The 22,817-nt window shown below is 36.9% G+C and overlaps 1 protein-coding gene across 14 annotated transcripts in view; it reads left to right on the forward strand.

Moving 5' to 3' along the window:
• Window positions 1-9,283, forward strand: part of ptprt (protein tyrosine phosphatase receptor type T) — a 294,849-nt gene extending 285,566 nt beyond the window's left edge. For 13 of the 14 annotated variants that reach the window (XM_025907164.1, XM_025907166.1, XM_025907170.1 and 10 more), the window contains 2 exons: window positions 4,439-4,574; window positions 6,259-9,283. In XM_025907164.1, the coding sequence (XP_025762949.1) occupies window positions 4,439-4,574; window positions 6,259-6,312 (190 nt within the window). In that variant the 3' untranslated portion in view covers window positions 6,313-9,283. The remainder of the gene's footprint in view (window positions 1-4,438; window positions 4,575-6,258) is intronic. The other variant, XM_025907169.1, reaches the window with a different exon arrangement.
• Window positions 9,284-22,817: the final 13,534 nt, after the last annotated feature.

Raw genomic sequence — 22,817 nt, forward strand, 5'->3', positions numbered from 1 at the left:
TGTGACAGACAGAGAGGGAAGATGATTATAAAGTAAGCTGTGCACTTCTATAAAAGAACACATACACACTTTTAAGACAGATATTCACACACAAAAACACACTTTTTGTAGTTTTTGTACATGTTGAGTACCATTTCATGCTTTATGTTGTTCCACTTATCTGTCAAATATACACATGCCTCAGACTCAGCATTAATCTTGTGCTGGAAAGCCATATATATTCACTAGTGATGTCAAAACGTCTGAAATGTCAGTTCATGAATGCTGTGAGACTTGTTATGAATTATTTTCGTTAAATATAAATGAGGCTCATGGCTTAAAAAGCCTGGAATGTGTCAAGTTTTAAAGAGGTCATCATTCATCTCTATTGTGTTGTGTGGCTGTGCTGATGCAGTATAGATCACCCACATGCCTGCTTGTGCATGCTATGTTCAGGTTTATTATCTTTAATGTTTGGTATGGTGCTACTACTACTTCTGTTTTTACCAAATATATTTTAAATAACACTACACAATGTTTATTATACTACATACATGAATGTGTGTTGGTATACAAGTATAAAAACATAGCTCAGCTCGATACGAATTCCCCCTATTTGAGCAGAGCAAATGAAGCTGATAATGAGGGAAGGAAACAGAAGCTGTAAAATCTATAGAAGAGAGAACTGCTAACAGTAACGTGTGTACACACACTCCCAACACTGCCTATCTGTGGTGCTCATCCAATCAGCTCCCTGTGTAACAGCTCATTGGACCAATGAGGTATTGATTTGGGGTTTTTTTGCTTTCGTTTTTTTTAACTGTTTTTTGCTTATTAGCCTTTTCTTTCTTCATGTAACATAAAAAGAGGCAGAAGTAAAAAAGAATAACATTCATATCCTAGTTCTGAACTAAATTTAGAGATGTCCATCGTAAAATAATCTGTCACTGTCAAATATTTTGTAAAGCTCTCAGTACATGGCTATGAATGTCATGTTTTTTCTGCCTGAAAGCCTAAATGGTTTAAGGCTGAAGCTTGTAATAGTCTACACTGCTACAGAACAATGTGCAATTCAACTATTAGGCCTTATATGGAGAATAAAAGTTTAATAACTGGTGTCATATATGTTAGTATTATCCTAACAAGCTTTGACCTTCATTTCAAATAAACCTGTCTCCTATAGATATAGATATGATATTTATTTGAGTAAACTCTGTCAATCACTATAAACTAAAAGCTCAAACTGGTATTTTAAAACACATTCTATTTAAATCTACAATCCATTTAATTTCTGTGAAATTAAAACACTAGCAGATAAATTAAGATAGCAAGACCATTTTGGGGCTAAATTCTTTAGTTATGCTCAAACCCAGTAAATGTGAGTGACAGAGATGTAAGCTGTCTCTGCTTCTGGCTGAAGACAGCTACACTGGCTAATCAACCCCAGCTATTGATTTCACAGACTCAGTAATACTAGCGATAAGTAGAAACATGATGGATCCATCAGTAGATGGTGAATTGATTATTTTTCTGCTCTTCGCTTGTCTTGAAAGTTGGAATTTGATGCGTCTTTAATGCTGAGCACATGTCTTATTTTCAACAAGTCACACTGGGAGGAGCTTTTAGAAAGTAGTGAGGAGTAGCACATTTAATTCAGCAATCTGCGTTTGCTGTATTTATCTCGAGTTATATAGATATATATTTTAGATAAAGCAAAGTAATAAAGATAAGGTGCCTCTTTCTAACAAATTACTAATATTCAGCATGCAGCAGTTCATGTCTAGAGTAATGTGGTTTCAAGTATGTCACAATTCATTTAAATCACATATGAATTTATCTCCTGCAAACCACTTAACCACCAACCACTGACTGTCGGATCCTTTTCGCAGTAGATTTAGTTGTAATGTTTTGGATTTTGGTTTTGGCCACTTTAAATATTTCACCTGAAACTGTGGATGATGTAAACGCTAAAATTAACTGATAAACAGGAGATGGCATCCAAACAATTTGAAATTGAACTCCAATATATTAAAATGATTTGTTCAAAGCTCAAATCACATACCATACACAAAGGCGAACAAGCAAATATCAGCCATTTTTAAATACCTTTAAAAGAAGTGCCAACCCACCCACTATAGTAACCCATCACTTCAGAGAAACTGGATGCACAGCTAGGTCACTTTCTTCCTAATATTTTCATCCCTTCAATTAATACTTACTTACATAGATGGGCCAACCTGGCAGTTTGTTTTAAACCTCATGAAGATATAGTTTGCCTGTTGTGACGCTACAATTTTAACCTTATAGTTTGGAAATATGAAAAATTAGGACATCTATGGGAAAAAGTAATGCTTGTTGATGTTTGTTAGTCAAAATGAGTATTTTCCTTGCCCCCTGATTGGCCAGACTGGGCAATTTAATTAAAGTAAAAGTAAAATTTTCTAATTGCCTAGGGCTAGAGTTGTGGTTAGGGTCATCACTGATGATGGCTTAACACCTTAGGGAGTTGGACCATCATAGTTATAGTCAATACTATTATTATTATCATTATTATTATTATTATTGTTGTTATTATTATCATTATTATTATTATGACACCCCCTTCTCATCTATCATATCAAATTTAGTGCAGTATCACCAAGAGTGATGAACCAAAATAGTGTTTTATTCATTTACTGATCTGAACACCAGCATGGGTTTAGAAACAAATTACAGCAAATATTCTTTTTAAATCAACTATATTCACACAAGGCTCCTGTAATCTAGCTAACACAATATAAGGTGACTGCAGTTGAAGTGGCTTTTAAATTGAATTTTTAATTTTGTTTGACATCGGATATGAAGCACTTTTCATATCTGGTATGTTTCTATGCAAGATGTAAAGGTTACTCACTTTCCTTGACCATTACTGCTACTTGAGTCCTGACAAGTCTGAAAAGTTTTAATTTCTGGTTGTTGTTCAGTACTTCATAATATTCATGTATTTTAGCCCTAAGATGTATTTGACAGGACTAATGTAAAATGTATTTGCTTTCATTTTTTCACCATTACCCTAGAAATTAGTTTCTGACACTGAAGCAACCGTCTGAAATTATAATCTAACATGAAATCAAGAAGTGAAATTCAAACCAATGGGTGTATGTATGAAAAGCAAGAATTTCAAGCTTGTACTCTGATATTATTGTATAAGTGGTTCTGAGAGAGCAACAAAAACTTTCCATAATTATTTTTAACCTTCTGACGTGCTTCTAAAAAGCTTAGATTATAGACTTTCTATAAAAAATTCAGTCACTATCACTAACAAAGGTATTCCAAGTGGACTGCAAGCTGTAGCAGCCTTGGCATTCCTAATGCAGAATAGGTAGACAGTGGATGATTTTTCTGATGGCTGTCACTCCACCTCGCAGTACCTAAATGTTTTATTCAGTCTCAATACTGAAGGAATTCAGCTGGAACCAAGTGAGATGGGAAAGTCTGGAGCTGTTTTCATGGTGGGTGGTCTGACTTTTCACTGGCAGAGCACTGACTGCTGATTGGGGCATATAGCCAGTAAACACACAATATATATAGTATACATAAATATGTTTGTGTTGCTGGATCACTTTATACAGATGGCACTTTGCCATCTGTATAAAATGTTCATAAAGGCTTTTATTATTGTTTTGATTTAAGGTTGAACACATTTATTCAAATTTCTAAAATCCATTAGTAGGTGTCTTTCTGCATACAGTGGCAGGTTTCTTTGTACTGAATTCTCGCTCTGTCAATTGCTGTCACTCTCTGTCCCTTAAAGCCTTTTTTCTCAACTCACATTGTCATACTTGTTTCTTTAGCATTAAAAGTGACATCTAATATCTCCAATTTGGCTTTCAGGATCCTATTTGCTCTCTACAGTGACTTGTTTTTCTGAGAGCTAATTAAAATATTGTTTAGCTTTGTAATTTTTTTTTTTTTTTCCACATTCTGTCATCTATACAGGCTACAAGAAGGAATATAACACCATATATCACCAAACCTAATAATTTTTCCTTATATCCCCTTAAAATGTTGCAGTTTACTAAACAGAAACCATTCGTTAAATACGTCACACTTTAAATGGCATCACAACAAGCAAACTAATTTAACCTTTATAGCCTGTTTTATAAGCTTTATTAAATTTCCAACAAGTGTTTAGGGCTCATACAATTTCAGGACATTATCCAATGACTGTCCTGCAACTTGGTTGGATAAGCAGTTAGGAGAATAGACAGATGGATTTAGAAACCACACAAAGCCTTTCTAATATTCTCTCTACACCTGTATCTTTCCTTCATCTCTGTTTTCTTTTTGACCTCACTATGATTTTCTTGACCTCCAGCTATGTTTCCAAAATGGTGATGATGTTTAATACTGAAGAGCCTCTGTCTCCCTTTCTCTCTTCATTTCCTGGTCCTACTCCTTTGTTCCTCCTCCTTTGCAGAACTGGTGGTGGACGTTCTGGAACTTTCTGTGCCATCTGCAGCATTAATGAGATGATCCAGCAGCAGAATATTGTGGATGTTTTCCACACTGTTAAAACCCTGAGGAACAACAAGACCAACATGGTGGAGACTATGGTAAGAAATCACAATACATACATATTTTTTTGTATATTTTATGGGGCGATGATGCCACTGAAATGTTTTGCTTTTATGATATTGGATCAAAATGTAGTTTCTTGAAATTTTTAGTTTAGAGCAGAATTCAACTAAGGTAAAAACACAGGTTATTAAAAGGCAGAAACGAGTAAATAGCATTAACAGATTTACATAAATTAATTTAGAATTAGAGCTTTACTCTGTTTTTGTCTCTGTGGTAGCAAACATGCAAGTATTCCCACACTACCAAAAATTTGTATTCACATAAAGACAGGTCACAGCTGTTTCAGTGCTTTTCTCATCTCCTTTGTAAAGAATTTCTCAATTTGTTACTCACACCCATGAACTAAAGCACACCTGCTCACAGATGCAAGGTAAATGGATTATAACAGTCAATGTTCAGTATTTGCCAAAGCTTTAGTCCTTTAGTGGTATAAGTGAAGATTTAATTGTGATTGGCTATGTTTTTTGGGTGTTTTTCATCACCATAAAACAAAGATGTGGGTAAAAAGTGCTGGTGACCCTAAACTTTTTAAAAACTGGCTTTAAATTCCTAAAGGAGAAAAAAGTAAAACTGAGATGTCTTTGAGGTGATACCATTATCATGGTGTTCTGGAGTAGCATAATATTCAGAGATATGTCAGAGAGTTGCCTATGGCACACACATGAACTAGCTCCTCCAAAACATATCTAATGTATGAGGAGAATGAACCAGTCGCACAACTTGAGCAGGAAGAAAAAAACATTTCTTTAGTTGTACAGAAGTCTTATTTAGAGCTATGAAATTTGCAATGTTTTTATGATTTCTTTCGTTTTTTTATTGCCCGATTACCCCATCTATTCCCTTGGATTACTGTTTAAAAATAGCATCTATGTATTTAGTACCAAAAATGTTCAAATGTTTTTAGTTTGTTATCAACAGCTACTTAATCTTGGTACTAAGCAGAACAGCTTTGTACAAAGTGCTTTACCATTCAGTGAAATTAACAACAAATAATGTAAAGAATTCAAATAAGTATAGATTTATTTGACTCTTTGTTTCTTGTCAAACAAAGATTAAAAGTGTTTCACTGTTCTTAATTCTTTGCCAAACATCCTAAAGCATGAAACCATCTGGACCATTTCTTCACACAGTTTTTTTTTTTTTCTTCACATTTGAAAGTTGTCATCACAGCTAGAGAATGATGACAGAATTATTCATAAAGATGTGGCATTGGATTAGTTCACCCACATACTGCAGTCCAGCCAATCCAATCCTTTGCTGTCTGGCTGAGGCCAATATTACCTGTTATGCTGATAATGTTATGATTCTCAGTTCATGAATTATGACTCATTTTCATTGGTAAATATATGGAAATTGTGTTACTGTGTTCTATACTCGTCATCGTCGGTTGCATATTATGTTGTGAATTATATGTCAAGAAAAATAATTTTTTGTTTTTTATTACAGTGCTCCAGTACATTTTTTTTAAAATAAATAAGTAAATATTTAGTAAATAGTTTTGAGCGTAGAGTTTGGTTTTATTATACATGTTTGAAGTTTAAATGCTTGAAGCCAAGCTGAGAGTGCAGCTATACATTTATATTGAGAGTTTGAGGGAAACAAAGCGAAATTTCAAGAATTTTCTGACTTAGCTTTGCTTGTTGTTTTATTTCTACACAGGAACAGTATAAATTCTGCTATGAAGTGGCTCTGGAAGCGCTCAACTCCTTCTGATTGGGTGTGGGCTAAACATCTCTATTCCCGATCGGCCATTTGTCGATGCCTGTCATTCTCAACGCAACACTGGGAAACACGGAGGGCAATACTGCTTTGTGTTGACCTGAATCCGACTGACTGAGCGTGCCTGTGTGTGTGGGTGTGTGCGCGCACATGTGTGTGTGTTTGTATTTGAGTGCATATGCACGTGGCTGCGTGTGAAGAGAGGGCATGCTTGCATATTTGAGGAAGTGTTTATCTATATGCGTGCCTGCAACAACACACACAACAACCTGTACAGAAGACGGAAAAGGCAACAAACATGCACACTGGTGATTTTAATGTCTGTTTGCTTCAGCAAGACTGGGGACTTTATATGCTTGTACAAAGAAAAAAAAATATGGTAAAAAAACAAAAAACAAATGTTTAAAAGACGCACCACTTTTCCTCCTCTATTTCTTTGTCCTCTCTGCTGGGCTGTGATGTGACTATTGTACAGTATTTCCTTTTTAGATATATTCTACGCCTTGAATGTTGTCTCCCTCTGAAGGCTGGATGCCCACTGGAAGATTTTTTTGGTAACTCTCAAAGGGAATGGAAATGTACGTTTTTTTGACCATGACTCACTTAGCTTAGTGAACTTTTTTTTCTTCAAAATACATGCTGATTCCCTTTTACCAAGTAAAAGTTCATTTTTATTATACTTGTAATTCTGTAATTGGCCTGGAAAGAAAATATGTTAGCATGGTTGTAACTTTTTTTATGGTTTTACTTTCACCGAGTTCAAATGTCAGAAAAACACAAGAACAAAAAAATATATAACCTACAATAAGTGGAGTCAGGGACATTGTGAAAAAAAATAACAGCAGAAAAAAGGAAAAAAAGAAACATGCCTTAGATTTTAAGGCCAAGTCGTGTCTCTGTTCCAGCTTTTTTCATTGGGACAGTGGTGGTTTCATAAATGCTTTTGGAGAATTAAAAAAAAGACAAAATTGAAATCTTATAGTGTGCATCCACCCTTACTGTAAATAGGATAAGACAACCACAATCAAACAAACAAACAAACAGGCAAACATCAGCAACTGGTACATTACAAATTAATGTGATTTCAAAACACTATAACTCTAAAAAGCTAAGTTAACGTCACTGTGTTACCATACCACAGACCGTCTCCACAGAAATGTCAAAAAAGTCGACATATTGTTCGCATATTGCACATTTAGCTAATGCCACCGCATTCAGAATAACTTTTATAAAATTTCACTTTTTTTATTATTTATTTATTGTGACACTTTTGGTACAGAATATGAAACAACCAGATAATACTTTGTCTCTAATATGATAACAGCACTACTATAATTTATTGAAAATGAGTCCCCAAATTCCCCAAAAAGAAATAAAAATGTTCCCCTCTAAAAACTACATAAACTATAACTTGCACTTTTGCATGTTTGTCCATTTTGGAACATTTAGACTTGAAATTCCTGACACTGAACAGCCTGCGGTTCTTAACTGAAATCAGTATATGGTCATTTTATAGCAATTTGCTCTAATGTGAAATTGTTCAATAACTGAGTGTAGCTTACCGACGAATTAATCCTCTTTAGTGTCGATGATTTGATTTTAACCTGGTCTACAGTGTTGCGAGTAGTCATTGATATAGGGCCACTATTTGGATCTAAAATATAATGATTCAAATGATAAGAAATTAGTTAAACCTGCTGAGATTAAGAAAGGATTTAAGATTCCTTGATACTTAGAGCAGACTGTTAAACAGTTCAGTAATTCTATGTATAATTCTATCTACAATAAATATCCAAGCTAAGGGATTGGGCCCATGTTTCCCCCATAACCTATGATTTAAAAAGAACATCACAAAACAAAGAGACAGGCCACATTTACATTTCTTTTATAATTAACGAGTGCTTTACGTCAAGCCCACTGAAATATACAGATATTAAAAATACATTTGAGAAGATCACTAACAGGAAATGATTTCAGTTAGTGTTTGACCCCAGGTTGAAAGGCAGTTAACATGGCTAATAGTTTAGATGCCTCTGCACCTTAAAGAACGTGTGGGAGTGTGGAAATTAATGAGAATTATGCATGGCATTGACCTCAGCTTCCCATTATCTCCTACTCATCTGGTCAGACTCTTCTATGCTGTCCCATTTTCCCCTTATCCCAAAAGACTAAACCAAAATCTCATGTTATAGATACACAACCTGTATTTATATGGACAGCCTCTGACATTTGTTGAATCTAAAGGTGATACTATTTTCAGATCTGTTTTTACCTATCTCTAAAACACTGTCATTCTAATAAAGAGGACCAGACTGATGGCTTAATTTTCAAACACTCAAAAAATCAACTACTGAAGTGAATTATCTTAAATCCCAATGCATTAAAAATAATAAAAAAAAATAAAATAATTGTCACCAATTACCTGATTTACTTTTTTCCCATGCGAGAAAGTACGAACATTTTTAGATGCATTCGATATTTTAGAATGATTTCATATAAAGTTCAGCTTCTGATGAACTTTTCTTTTGTTAGGAAACATTTCAGTGCTTATGGCAAGAGCTGACATACTTGTAGTTAAATGTTGTAGCAAACTATTCAATCTGTGCTTGCGTTGATTTATTTTTATTCTTGTTTTTCGCTGGAGTCCAGTCAGGCTCGTTAATGGACCTATCAAAAAAGTAAGAGTGCTGTATTGAAGACAATGTGAATGCTGGATATCTTGATCCTTTTGTTCACTGATGCTTTATTTTATTGACTTGATTCATGGCCCTTCATATGTATTATATTTTTTTTAATGTTCTTTTAGATTATTTTTGTCTTGAATTTGTACATTTCTTTTGTATAATTATTATTCTGATGATTATTTGTCTAGCAAAGTGCTGTTTAGATCTGGTGATGCCATTACCATTGGTTGTTTAGTTGTTTGAAATGTGGTTAACATGAAATAAAGGGACCAAAATGTTGAGTGTGATGTCGTCTCTGTCTTCACAGCCTTTAATTTTGATGTATAAAATAATTACGGTAAAGCATTCAGAGACATTCTTAATGTCTGAGGGACTTCACTTCACTTGATCATTTTCTCTCTCTTCCTAGGTCATCAGTCAATTTGGCAAGTAGCTGTTTCACAACTGTCAAAAGAATTAGGGATGTTAAACATACCAATTTTTAAATTGCTCCCTTTAAAGTCCATATTGTGATGCTTATTTCTAATAAATTATAAAACACAGCCAATATCCACAAACAGGGACTGGATGCATAAAACCTTGTGTATAGTCAAAAGCAGAAATTTGTGTTTAAATCTTTTTTTGACAAAACCCCCCAAAAACCTGCCTATGAGTAATTGACAAAACAGAAAAAAGAGCAAAAAACAAGAAATAAAATATATGAGTAAATGTAAAAGTCACCCTATAACATGTATAAAAGATCTGACCTTGAGGTCTCCACTGTTCATCTCATACATGCCACAAACTCCCACTGTGACCTCAGAACTGAGGCTGAGGGAAAAGAAAGGAAAACCACAGGTCTTTACAGGCTGATTTTTTCCCCCCTCTTTCTAATCAATCAGATTCAGTGATGAACGGAGCTCCAAGCCAACAGCCTCATCCTTTATTTAGCTAGTTGATTCCCAAGGAGCTCATAAATATGCATGAGCTTGCGATTAGCATAGGCACCAAGGACAGGGCCTGTACCTTGGCATTATGACGATCAATCAGAAACACTAAGGGGCTCCTCAGAGGGAAGCTGTCTGTCAGCTTGGCTTTGGGCTGAGGTGATGTATGCACACACACACATAAAAAAGGTACGCTCAAAGCATACATAACGCACACATAAGTCTGCATGCATCTACACACACCCAGGAAGAGAAACAAACACAAAGCACATGCACACCTAAAGGGAGAGGCAAAGCACAAAATGCACATGCAGTCTCTCACAAACACACAAACATCGATACATAATCAGTGTTAATGTCTGTTATTAATCTCATGTTCCTTACACCCTTAGTCTCTCTTCTGATTCATATTTTTTAAACTCCTTTTCAGAACAGACTTCATAATGAGTTTGAAAATTGGCCCATTTCATTTGCTCTCACAGAAATGTCATTATCTGGGGGAAGAAGGAGGGGTCTTGTTGGCACAGTATGTTGGTACAGTAATATACTGTTCTTCCATTCTGTGTGTGTGTGTGTGTGTGTGCGCGTGCATGTATCCCCTTTGTTTACCATGGTCAACACTGCTGTATTTATTCTGTGTATGTAATACAACTAGTGACAGCTGTGGTAAGATACCCTTTAGGCTTTTAACATGCTTAAATTATTTCTGTGTTGAATGCTAGAGTCTTATTCATTCCAACACAAATTTCAGTGCAAATATTTTTTCCTCGATAGGTTTAGACTTGTTTGGCACATGGCAAGCACTTTGACAATTTTTCTGAACATAACTTTTGTTCTTTTTTAAACAGTGCAGTGACACAAAAACTATGCTGGCAGGAGCTCATCCAATAAAAAGTTTGTAAAATGTCTCAACAAACTCCAAAGTAGCATACTGCTCCCTCCCTTTTCTCATTATGCTCAAGCACAAATGCAAAACATGTGTCTTTCTACTCCAGTAAGTGTACTGGTGAACGAGAGACACTACATGACTGAACAGCCAATTGGGAATTTGACACTCGCATCTCCATCCATCCATCCATCCATCCATCCATCCATCCATCCATCCATCCATCCTTATCTGGGTACAGGTCGCGGGGACAGCAGTTTTAGCAGAGAAGCCCAGACTTCCCTCACCCCAGCCACCTCCTTCAGCTCATCCTGGGGGTCAAAGAGACCTTCCTAAGCCAGCCAAGAAATATAATCTCTCCAGTCATTCCTGGGTTTGCCCTGATGCCTTTTCCCCCTATTTTTTATTGTGGTTAATTTTAATGAGAGACAGCATATCAAAAATCTTGAAAAACACATTACATAAATATTATAAATTGATTTACATGTCACTGAGTGAAATAAGTATTGATCTTCTACAACTTAGCCAGAATTGTGACTGCGTGGCACACAGATTACAATCAGTTAGTTTTAGATACTCCTGATTTTAACTTGTCATGTGTATAAAACACACATGTTTGAGCCTGGTTCTGCCGGAGGTTTCTTCCTGTTAAAAGGGAGTTTTTCCTTCCCACTGTCGCCAAAGTGCATGTTCATAGGGGGATAGATGATTGTTGGGTTTTTCTCTGTATGTATTATTGTAGGGTCAACCTTACAATATAAAGTGCCTTGAGGTGACTGTTGTTGTGATTTGGCGCTGTTTAAATAAAATAAAATTGTATTGAATTGAACATGTCCACAGAATTAATTTCTTCCATTCCAACTTTTCCACCACTACAGAGCCAGTGGTGTGCTGAATGAACATAACATATCGCACAGATGCGATGAAAGTCCAATCCGTGAAGGCCCCACCTCTCAACTTACAGGACTTAAAGGATCTGTTGCCTCATGATATGATGTCTGTTGTATCTTGGTGTCAAATACCACATCACAACTTCAGAGTGTAGTGGAGTCCAGTCCAAAATAAAATTTAAAAGCTACAATAATCCTTGTTTTGACAATTCTGAATTTACTTACTCATAACTTGACTGCTCAAAATGTCAAAGAACTTGGTAAAGTCAAATATTTGACCTTCTCAATTTTTTCCTTTTTGTGTTTCTTTCTATAGGGGTCGCCACAGCAGATCATTTGCCTCCATCTCAGCCTTTCCTTGGTATGCTTATCTGTCACACCAACCCTCTGTACACCCTACTTCATTACATCCATGAACCTTCTCTGAGGTCTTTCTCTTTTCTTCCTGGCAGGTAGCTCCATATTCAACATCCTTTGTACAATATAGCCACTACCTGTCCTCTGCACATGTCCATACCAGTTGCTTCTATAACTGTGTCTCCAAAACCTGAGCCGTCCCTCTGATATACTAATTTTTAGAATTTCTTTCTCCAAACTATCATAGCACGTCTCACCACCACCTTCTCTTTCAATCTTGCTGCTATCCTTCTTTCCAGCTGTAGACACATATTCTGTCTTGATTCCATTTATTTTAGTTTCCCCTTGTCTCCAGTGCATACCTCCACCTCTTCAGATCCTCTTCCACCACATCTATACATAACAATGTTGTCTGCAGATAGTGGACTGACACACCTGTCCGACCTCATCTGTCAATCTGTCCATCACCATTGCAAAGAAGAAGTAGTTCAGAGCCTATCCCTGATGTAATAAAACCCCCAGTGTAAACCCATATGTCACTCCTACTGCACACTTCACAACTGTCTCACTGTCTTCATACATCTCCAGCACCACACATACCATACTTCTCTCCACTATAACATGTGACCTTATCAATATGGCATACTGTTGTAGAAAATGTGGGGTAGCTATACTGTGTTAGTACTTTTTGTATAAGTGTCATTTTCCCCAAAAGCTGTGATCCCAGCACAAACAGTTGGCTCATTTACCATTTTTTTCCTCTGTATAAATCCAGCCATTGTTCCATTCTCTTTGCTAGTGGGAAGCTAAGGAGATGCTAAGTCATGCGTGACTTAAGGTGCAATCTATCAGCTCCACTCTCATTCACTTCTGCTGGATTTCTGTATTTCTGTGAAACCTAACCCAAAATCAAGACATATGGGAAATCTTTTTTTTTTCTGTGAAACAAAATAGGTCAATTCTGAGACTGTCACAATACGTCTGTAAAGGTTCAACCTTTAAAATGCTGGTTTTCATTTGTAGATTTATATTATGCTGCTGATCACTACATTTGGCAGACAGAGTATGCTTACAAAATGAAGGGAAAAGGTTAAGCTGAAACACTGATTTAACTGTTCAAATCTACTAAGTAGGCTCATGTTTTAAGGAAAAGTACATGCTTTTAAAATACTCTCAAACATGTTGAGATTGAAGGCATTTTTTATCATTTTTATCTACCAGCTGGCACAATCACTTCATATTAAAATAGCTTGTAACTTTTCTTTTAATGCAGCCCCAAGATTTACAAATAGACTGATTATTTTTTTAAATATTCATCACACAAATGCAAACTATGGTAAATATTTAGGGGTAATGCTGTTTACTTAGTGTATTACCTATTGGTTAAATTTCATGTGTTTTCTTCACGCTGTATCCTCCTACATTGCTTGCTGCAGGGAGTGTTATTTTCATACATCATTTAACAATATTTTTACGGAATTTTAAAGCATAACGTACCGCCTAATCTTAAATTTAAAACTGAGCTCCTCTCATCTTATGCTCCTCACAGACACCCTCTTATTTTCGAGGCTGTTGACTGAATTGCACATGGATTGTTACTATGTACCTACAACATTGTAATGCTGTCAATATGTGATTGATGAGTTGACTTTCATCTTGAATTCAAGGTCTTTATAAAAATTGTTAAATATGTGTTTATGAATTAGAGCCATCTTTATACATAATACCGTTTTCAGAGACTCAAAACTAAACAGAGAATACACTGGCAAGCAGTTTCATGGCAGTGCGAGTCCTGTACCCACGTTATTTCATGCCAAATGAAGCATACACAATAACCAAAGCTTAAGTAAAGTGTTTTGTTTTCTTTGTTATTTTAAATATGCTGCCCAAATAAGCCATTATTAGGCTGAAAAAAAAAAAGAATAAATAAATAAATGATAACCTTATCAGAGCAACAGCAAAAAACTTTAGCAGTGTCCATATTCACAATCTGATTCTTTATAAAGAAAGAATGCACTGGCCAGCTCAGTTATGTCAAAAGGCCATAAAGACCATAGAAGACAGCTACAGTGAATGAGGACAGGTAATTTGACTGAACTTTTGGGTGACTAACACAATGAGGGTTTCTAGGTCAGTGGGTTCAGGATCATGTCTTTGCTGTTGTGTATGATCCTAACGCCTTAACCTTGTAACTTCCATCTTATACTGGGATGGTTTGAAGCCAGAACAAATTGGAAGTGATTAGCAACTAAAACTTTGCTACTATCGTTCTTACCTCAAAAATGGGCTTAAAGCCTCCGGGTCTTGTCATGACTACGAGGAGGCAGACGCAGTAGACTGACATGGAGTTCAAGGCTGCATCTGCAATAGTCGAAGTCCAGTCTGTTATGAAGAACAGGGAGTTGAGCCTAAAGGCAAAACTGTCAATTTACTGGTCTCCCTGTATTTCTACTGTCACCTCAGGTCATGAGCTGTGGGTTTTGATCAAAAGAATAAGATCTAGGGTATATTCCATGAGCTTCCTTTGACGGATATATGAACTCACTTTCAAATTTTAGGTTTAGATTTTTAGGAAAACAGAGTAAGTTTTATTCATCTGGGATGCCTTCTGGTCACCTACCAGGTGAGGTGTTCGAGGAATTACCAGCTACTTATGCCCACAGCATAACTAAATCAGACTTAGCACACATTGCAGAGATCATGTGTGATATCTGGCTTGTGAATGACCTCGGAAGATGAGCTATAAGATATTTCAGCGAAGAGGGACATTTGAACACCTCTGCTTAGCTGTCAGTTTTGCTTGGACAGAAGCAAATAGTAGAGGATGGATGTCATTCTGAATAGTCTATTTTATATCTGCTGTCATTAACAACAGCAACAACAACAACAACAATAATAATAATAATAATAATGATAATAATAATAAAAAGGTTGAATTTATGCATTTGTAATGTTTGACAAATAAAAAACAAACAAACAAAACTTAAATTTACCAAAACAAAACATTAACAAGGGACAATAAAAATGATCTGTGAAGAAGATCAAATAAAATGAAATATAATATAATAAAATAGAATTATTTGCTACTCAAGACAGCAGTTGAGTTCCATTCCCCTCTGAAATTTAATGAAGGACACAGCACATAATTGGATGTAATGAATTTGAAGTGGAGGCAATGTTTCTGCTGACTAGCCTCTAAAAATTACAAAGGCAGTTAAAAAGAAAGGAGGTAAGGGCAGCTATGGAAAAGAGAGTAATGGGGGATTAGAGAGGATTATGTAGTAGAGTAGTAGAGCACTGTACTTGATTATTGAACAGAGACATAGTAAAATTATACAGGAAATTACTACTTCACTAAGATAAGTTCTATTCAGTCATGTTTACCATAACACTGATTGCGAAAGGAAATCAACTGAACTTGAGTAAAAAAACCCCACATTTAAAAAAAACACATTTCTAACATTTACTTCAATTGTCATGGGAAAGTTGTGTAACAGGCAGGGAGTAGTTCCAATGTGGGACTCCACAGACAAACATGAATGCAAAACACAGTTTTATTGGCTGGCAAAACGCAGATTTTAACAAAATATAAGGCAGAGCAGAGCTGGAACAAACTGACTAAAAATTAACATTGACAGAACATGAGGGGAGATCACAACAAGGGAAGAAGGAAACTAAGGGGTTAAGTACACACATGAGGTAACCAGGGGGATGGAACACAGTACAAAACACAGGTGAACTAAATCTGACTAACAAGACAGATGAAGCAAAACTGATCATAACAAAATAAAGCAGGAAGTAACACACACTGCAACACAGAATAAGACATGTGAACTTGACACTGGGACTGGGGAACAACAGACATGGAGACAGGAAGAGAAAAGGATGACACACGGAGATGAAACTAAGATAAACACACAAAGGCACTGAAGACAGAAACAAAGAGATGAGATGACGACACACTGGACACGAAAGAAGAACTAAAATAAAACAAGAAATCAAGACCAATAAATAAGAAACTCAGAGGCACTAGAACATAACATCTTTGGGAACTATAACCTAAATTATCTAATAGCTTTCCAAGAAATAAACAAGTCCAGAATAAAACTCTAAATACTGGGACCATGATATAAATGCTGATGTCATTTAATTCCTTTTCTTTTTCAAAGCAAAAATACTTTGTTTATCATGATCATATGTAAATAACAGTAATTATATGTTTAAACACACGCACCCCCCCCCACACACACACACACATTCATGTGACATAATGCTTTCCCCTAGCCGCTTAAGTGACTGTTGGTCAAGTATAGTGGCATGCCAATTTTCTACACAAAGTTGTGTAAACATGTACACACAGACACACAGACACACACACACACACACACACACTTTGCCTTTTTGTTGCCACTAGCCATCCAGAAAAAACAATGAGCTTGTTAACGGAATAACAATAATTAAATAGCAAACCAGCGTCTGATGCTTTGACTACACACTCTAATGACACTGGAACTGAAAAAAGAACAAAATTTACAAAAAGACATAGTGGTCAAGGGTATCTCTTTTTGTACCCTCCATCATGCCAATTAATTAAAACAGAAATGAACTCAAAATGACCTCCAGGTTTGCTTTGTGTGTGTGTGTGTGTGTGTGTGTGTGTATGCGTGCACATTTCTGAAATGCTGTAGTCTCAATATGTCAATAATATTGACAAAGTGTTCCTTCAAGGTTTTTTTAAGCAGATGCTATTATTCTCATTGATTAACCTGTTGAAAAAATAGCATTGCAGAGAATTTTCACTTACAACGTCATGATATATGTTCAAGTACTTCACATGTGTGCAAAAAGGTTCTCCCCCATAAAACAACATATGTTTATGCAGGCTGTAATTAAGACTTACAGTGTGTAAAACCTCACCACTTGATTCTTTAAAAAGGAATCAGCTGTCTGGAGAAGGGACTGTTGCATTTCTATGTTATTTGCAATCAATCAAAATCAAGATGAAAATCAATTACATGTACAATTACATGTACCGATTACAGTAACATTAACGTGTTACTGTAAAATAAGGGATTACTTTTGCAAAAAAGTAATTAGATTACTGTTACTTTCCCTTAAGCACGTAGTTGCTGAGTTACTAAACTGTGATTTTGTTTGTGAGAGTGTCTCATGAGCGTGTGACATCCGTGGCAGCAACAGATGTGTGTAGATCAACAACAGATATTATGGAGTGTGGGAGAGAGTACGACCATGCAGCATTTAAAGCTTAGAAGTACTGACATAGAGTTTGATTCCGTAAAAAGTGACAAAAACATTAGTGTTGGGTCGGTGTTCCCAAAAGTTCTAGAGACTTATTCATCATGAAAGAAAACAAGACAGTCAGCGATCGATCGATTACTTGCGCAAGGGAGGCCTGTCTGTGTCCAGCACGAAAATGACCCCGACAATGGCCTCCTCCTGCTGCCTTTTATTGAGAGACAGTTCACACAGCAAAGCAACGCCCACATGGTTCTAAGACAAGGCTTTGTATGTATATGTGTGAACTTCTGTATGTAAGTAAGAATGTGTGTGTGTGTGTGTGTGTGTGTGTGTGTGTGTTTTGGGGGTGCGTTTGTGTGACCTCCTGATGACCAAAAGGGTCATAAAAGCAGGAAGCTTACAACACAAGAAACAGATCTTTCAGATACAATGTATCTACAATAAAACCTCCCCCAACACAAAGTGGTTAGAGGTGTTCAGGATCAAAGGAATGGCTTTGATAATACTGCTTGAACTAAGACTGTACAAATTTAAGAAACACAATAGCAACATTCAACAATTAGACCTAACAATTAGTGTCCGCTAACTCTGCGTAGGAAGAAAACTTCTTTTGACAGTGAAAAATTTAATTTCAAATCTTAGCCAGCACCTGGCACGCTGCCACAGGAATGTGAAATTCACAGAGAAACCCCCGGACCCCCCTCTGACATGGGCTGAAAGGTCTATTGCTTATTAGGTATTCAGGTTGTGTATCATGTTTTTAAAAAGTAACTAAGTAATAAGCAACTAATTACTTTTGAAAATAAGTAATCAGTAAAGTAACGGGATTACTTTCTTGGAGAAGTAATCAGTAATTAGTAACTAATTACTATTTTCAAGTAACTTGACCAACACTGGTAACAAATATAGCAAAATATATAGCAAAAAGTGGAGTAAACACTTTACAGTTAGTAATTGTATATACATTTACGTAAAGATCTATTAGTCTAGTGTTACTGTAGACATCTGGACAAGAGCCAATAAGGAGATGCAAATATGGGGGAGATATGGTCTGACTTTCAAGTCCCTGTTAGTATTCTTCCTGCAGCATTCTGGATCAAATGAAAACTTTCCAAGAGTTTTTAGGATAACCCGATAATAATGAATTACAGTAGTTCAACCTAGAAGTAATAAATGCTTGAACAAGTTTTTGAGCATCAGGCATGAGGTGCCAGTACCATTTACAAAGAAGGGGATAACTGCTGCCAGCCAGCTCAGCTAGTTTCATAAATATAATAAGAGCCAGCAGGTGAGTCTGCAAATAATCAATTAAATGTGATCATTTTCTAATCTCAACCTAATGGTTCATTGCCCTCCTCCATCCTTGCTTTGAGACTGAGGGTCCAGAGGATCACTCCTCTTTGCAATTATTTCCTTAAGACTCTTTCTTCATTTTCTTATCTGTCAGAATGCATCACTTTAAAATTGTGTTCGATGAATGCACATGCACACATCAACTAATAGTTTCACATACTTTAATCTTAAATACACAAGGACAGTCCTAGTTCTAATTCAAGCCAATGGCACATTGGTTTAAAGGTCAGTAGTTGAAAGATCATATATTTTGTAATGTAAATTCATAGAAAAATGTATCTGTTGACAAGTCTAAAGGTCAAGGTCAAAGTGATTTTTTTATATAGCACAATTAAAACAACAGAATAAGAGAAAAGCAAGAAAACTTTCTATAATGAACAAACAAAGACAGTGCAAAAGGAGGGGGGATAGACAAGTATCCAGGGTAATACAGTTGTCCTTTTTTATTGTTGCTTCTATAGAAAAAGGATACATAAGCAGTTTTCACAAATTGACTGCACAACTGATTTACACATTACATGTGGAAACTGCATAGGAAAATGGGGCGATCGTGGCTCAAGAGTTGGGAGTTCGCCTTGTAATTGGAAGGTTACCGGTTCGAGCCCCGGCTCGGACCGTCTCGGTCGTTGTGTCCTTGGGCAAGACACTTCACCCGTTGCCTACTGGTGGTGGTCAGAGGGCCCGGTGGCGCCAGTGTCCGGCAGCCTCGCCTCTGTCAGTGCACCCCAGGGTGGCTGTGGCTACAACGTAGCTTGCCATCACCAGTGTATGAATGTGTGTGTGAATGGGTGAATGACTGGATATGTAAAGCGCTTTGGGGTCCTTAGGGACCATAAAAGCGCTATATAAATACAGGCCATTTACCATTTACCAAAATGCAAAAGTTCACATGATTATGATATGACAGTCTTCACCCTACCAATTTCCTATTACTGTTTATAGAAAATGGACAGCAAGCAAGTGGGTGTCATGTGTCCTGTGTCTTGCATGCTCTATGCAGGGGCTACTCTTAGTAGTAGTTACAACGGACTGCAATTTCACGTTATTTATGTTATTTGTATCTCTAAGCATTATCCCGAAGTTATAGGCCCACAGAAATATTTCCTTGCACAAGAAAAGAACTACTACAATATTTTGCACAGGTTACATATTTTTGTAGAGGGATTGTAGAAGTACCTGAAAATAAAATACAATTGGCCTATAGTTTTGGGTTTGGGTAAACATTAAATTCAATTTCTATAGGGCAAGTTCATAGCAATAGTTGCCTTAAGGCACAATGGCTAGTACAGGCTAATCAACAGGGTTTCACTCATTTGTAGTATTCATCAACTAGTGTAGTAACATGGTATTGCTATTACTACAGGGGCTCTCAAATGCATTTTTACCAGATTTCAACCATTTTTTCAGGAATGTTTGTATTTGATCTTTTGCTTTTTTGAAAGTCACATTATGTAGATTTTGACTTCCTGACTCTGCTCTCAGTCTACGTTAGAGCTCTTATTGAAAGTGTTGAAATGCAGTAAAAGTTCTTGAAACCCTGCTAAGGAGAGCTGTGCATGTACAAAACTGGTCATATAAAGTAGCTCTAGTGATAATACTTTATCTAGAATATTTCTCCTGGTAAAATAAACACACTTTAGCTGCAAGATAACTCCTAATCCTGTTTTGCATTAAAAAAACAGTGCAGATTTTGATTCAGTATGAAAACACACGTCAGACTGACTGCGCTGCATGCTAAATTTTTGTTATTCACCATGCAAAACACAGTTCATTTCAGGAGACCACACAGAATCCCTGTCTCAATTTTGATTGCAAATTTTAGCATCTCTCTTTTATGGCACTTTTAAACAAGAAAAAAAATGATACAATGACAGAGTTTTTCGTTCTTATTTTTAACTTGCCATTTAATCATGGTATACAATATCAACATGGTGTTTAATAATTAAATTTAATAATTTAATAAATTGAATTTGTAGTTTTTATTTGACTCCTCAAGAATCACATTAAACTTAACAGGCTTCAGAAAAAAAACCTTAATATGTGTAATACGAGCAAAGCTGACTGAGACATAAACAAAGTTTATGTGAGTTTACAGAGTTTGAGGAAGTAACTATAGTAAGTATACTAGCACTAATTGAGTTGTAGTGTAACTGCGGGTGTAGTGAATAGTGGTTGTGCTATCATTTTCACTGAAATCAGTCAAATTGTATCTAGTCTCTAGTTATCTGCATTGTTAGAGTCTGACAGCAATAATGATTATTATTCAGGCAAAACGTCTGAAAATGGAGCTCCCTGACAGGGCTTTGGGCAGAGTTCATTGACTCCTATTAAGGCGCTCAGTATCACAGAGCACATAGAGCCAGAGTTATTCAGTGTCAGAGAACTGACAGTGAAGCCACTGTGTGGTGTATATGTGTGTGACTGACTTGAACACTAATTTCAGAGTGCTTACTTAGGCTTGCCAAGCTTAACAGAGCATATTAGCCTATAGAGGAATCTTTCTGTGGTAATTTTGGCTTAGGAAGACTATGTGTGTCTATCTGTGTGTGTTTTCAAGCATCAGAACGGGTCTGTGAGTAGGTAGAAGTTATGAAAGAAAGAGAACAATTGGAAAGAAAGAAACTGCATTAAGACAAGACAGATTAAAACAACATTTATATGATAAGTAAAATACAGCCTGGCTGAAAATGGTTTTGCAGCAAAACTCTTTGTCACTACAGTATGCCGACTTAACCAGCAAAATTGTCTATATTTCTGGACAACAGAATCATTCCCTTATATGAAAGATTTTCTTTACAGTACAGCTTTCAAATTATTCATTTGCTGCACTATTGTCAGGAGTTCGCTCAGGGGAACAGAACTGTCCTTCAAGATGTCAAAGCTCAGTTCCTTATTTCCATTTCTTATTTCTCTAACTCTTCATTAATAGACATACAGTGTGCTTTCAGTTTGATAGTGTAAAGAAGTTTGCATGAAGTGATGGGCATGTCATTAGTCACTTATGATTCACTTAAGAGATATAGGAGACCAATGGTTTTAATTATACCAGGATACTAGGATCCTAGTATCCCCTTGGCTTGCTGCCTGTACGTTGGGGTTTCTCCCAGTGGATGAGAGGGTTTGTTCCCTGCGCCTGTGGGTTGGGGAACAGGTCCTGACTGTCGTCTGCGCTTATGCGCCGAGTGGCGGTTCAGAGTACCCAGCCTTCTTAGAGTCCCTGGGTGGGGTGCTGGAGGGTGCTCCGCCTGGGGACTGTTGTCCTACTGGGAGACTTCAATGCTCATGTGGGCAACGACAGTGAGACCTGGAGGGGCGTGACTGGGAGGAACGGCCTCCTGGATCTGAACATGAGAGGTGTTTTGTTGTTGGGCTTCTGTGCAAACCGCAGTCTGGCCATAACGAACACCATGTTCGAACATAAGAGTGTCCATAAGTGCACATGGCAACAGGACGCTCTAGGCCGCAGGTCGATGATCAATTTTGTAATTACATCACCACACCTGCAGCCATAAATTCTGGACACTAGCGTAAAGAGAGGGGCTGAGCTGTCAACTGATCACCACCTGGTGGTGAGTTGGTTTAGGTGGCGGGGGAGGACGCTGAACAGACCTGGTGCACCTAATGGGGCAGAGGCCCCAGTCCACCAGATCTTCAACACACATCTCTGGCAGAGCGTCAACAGCATTCCAAGGGAGACTGGGGACATTGAGTCCAAATGGACCATGTTCAGCAGCTCCATTGCTCAAGGTGGTTGGTGCCTGTCGTGGTTGTAACCGCCGCATTTTACAGGGACATTGCCCACATGAGTATTAAAGTCCCTAATGGACTCCCCAGATGGAGCACTCTCCAGCACTCCACCCCGTGCCTCCAAGAAGGTTGACTACTCTGAACTGTCGTTTAGCACACAAGCAGAAATGACTATTTCTGCCTGTGTGCTAAATGAACTATACTATAAACTGTTCTATCGCAATTCATTAAAAATGACTTCACTCACTCATATAAACACACACACACACAAAAGAAAAGAAAAGAAGGCAGAAAGTGTATACTGAGTGTAGAGCAATGAGTGCCTTATAGGGAACCAAACATCAGAGGGCCTGTTAATGCACCACGGAGCATTTTGTCTCCTTAAACGACTTGAAGA

Source organism: Oreochromis niloticus, linkage group LG5, assembly GCF_001858045.2.
Source record: "Oreochromis niloticus isolate F11D_XX linkage group LG5, O_niloticus_UMD_NMBU, whole genome shotgun sequence".
In the NCBI taxonomy this organism is placed as follows: domain Eukaryota; kingdom Metazoa; phylum Chordata; class Actinopteri; order Cichliformes; family Cichlidae; genus Oreochromis; species Oreochromis niloticus.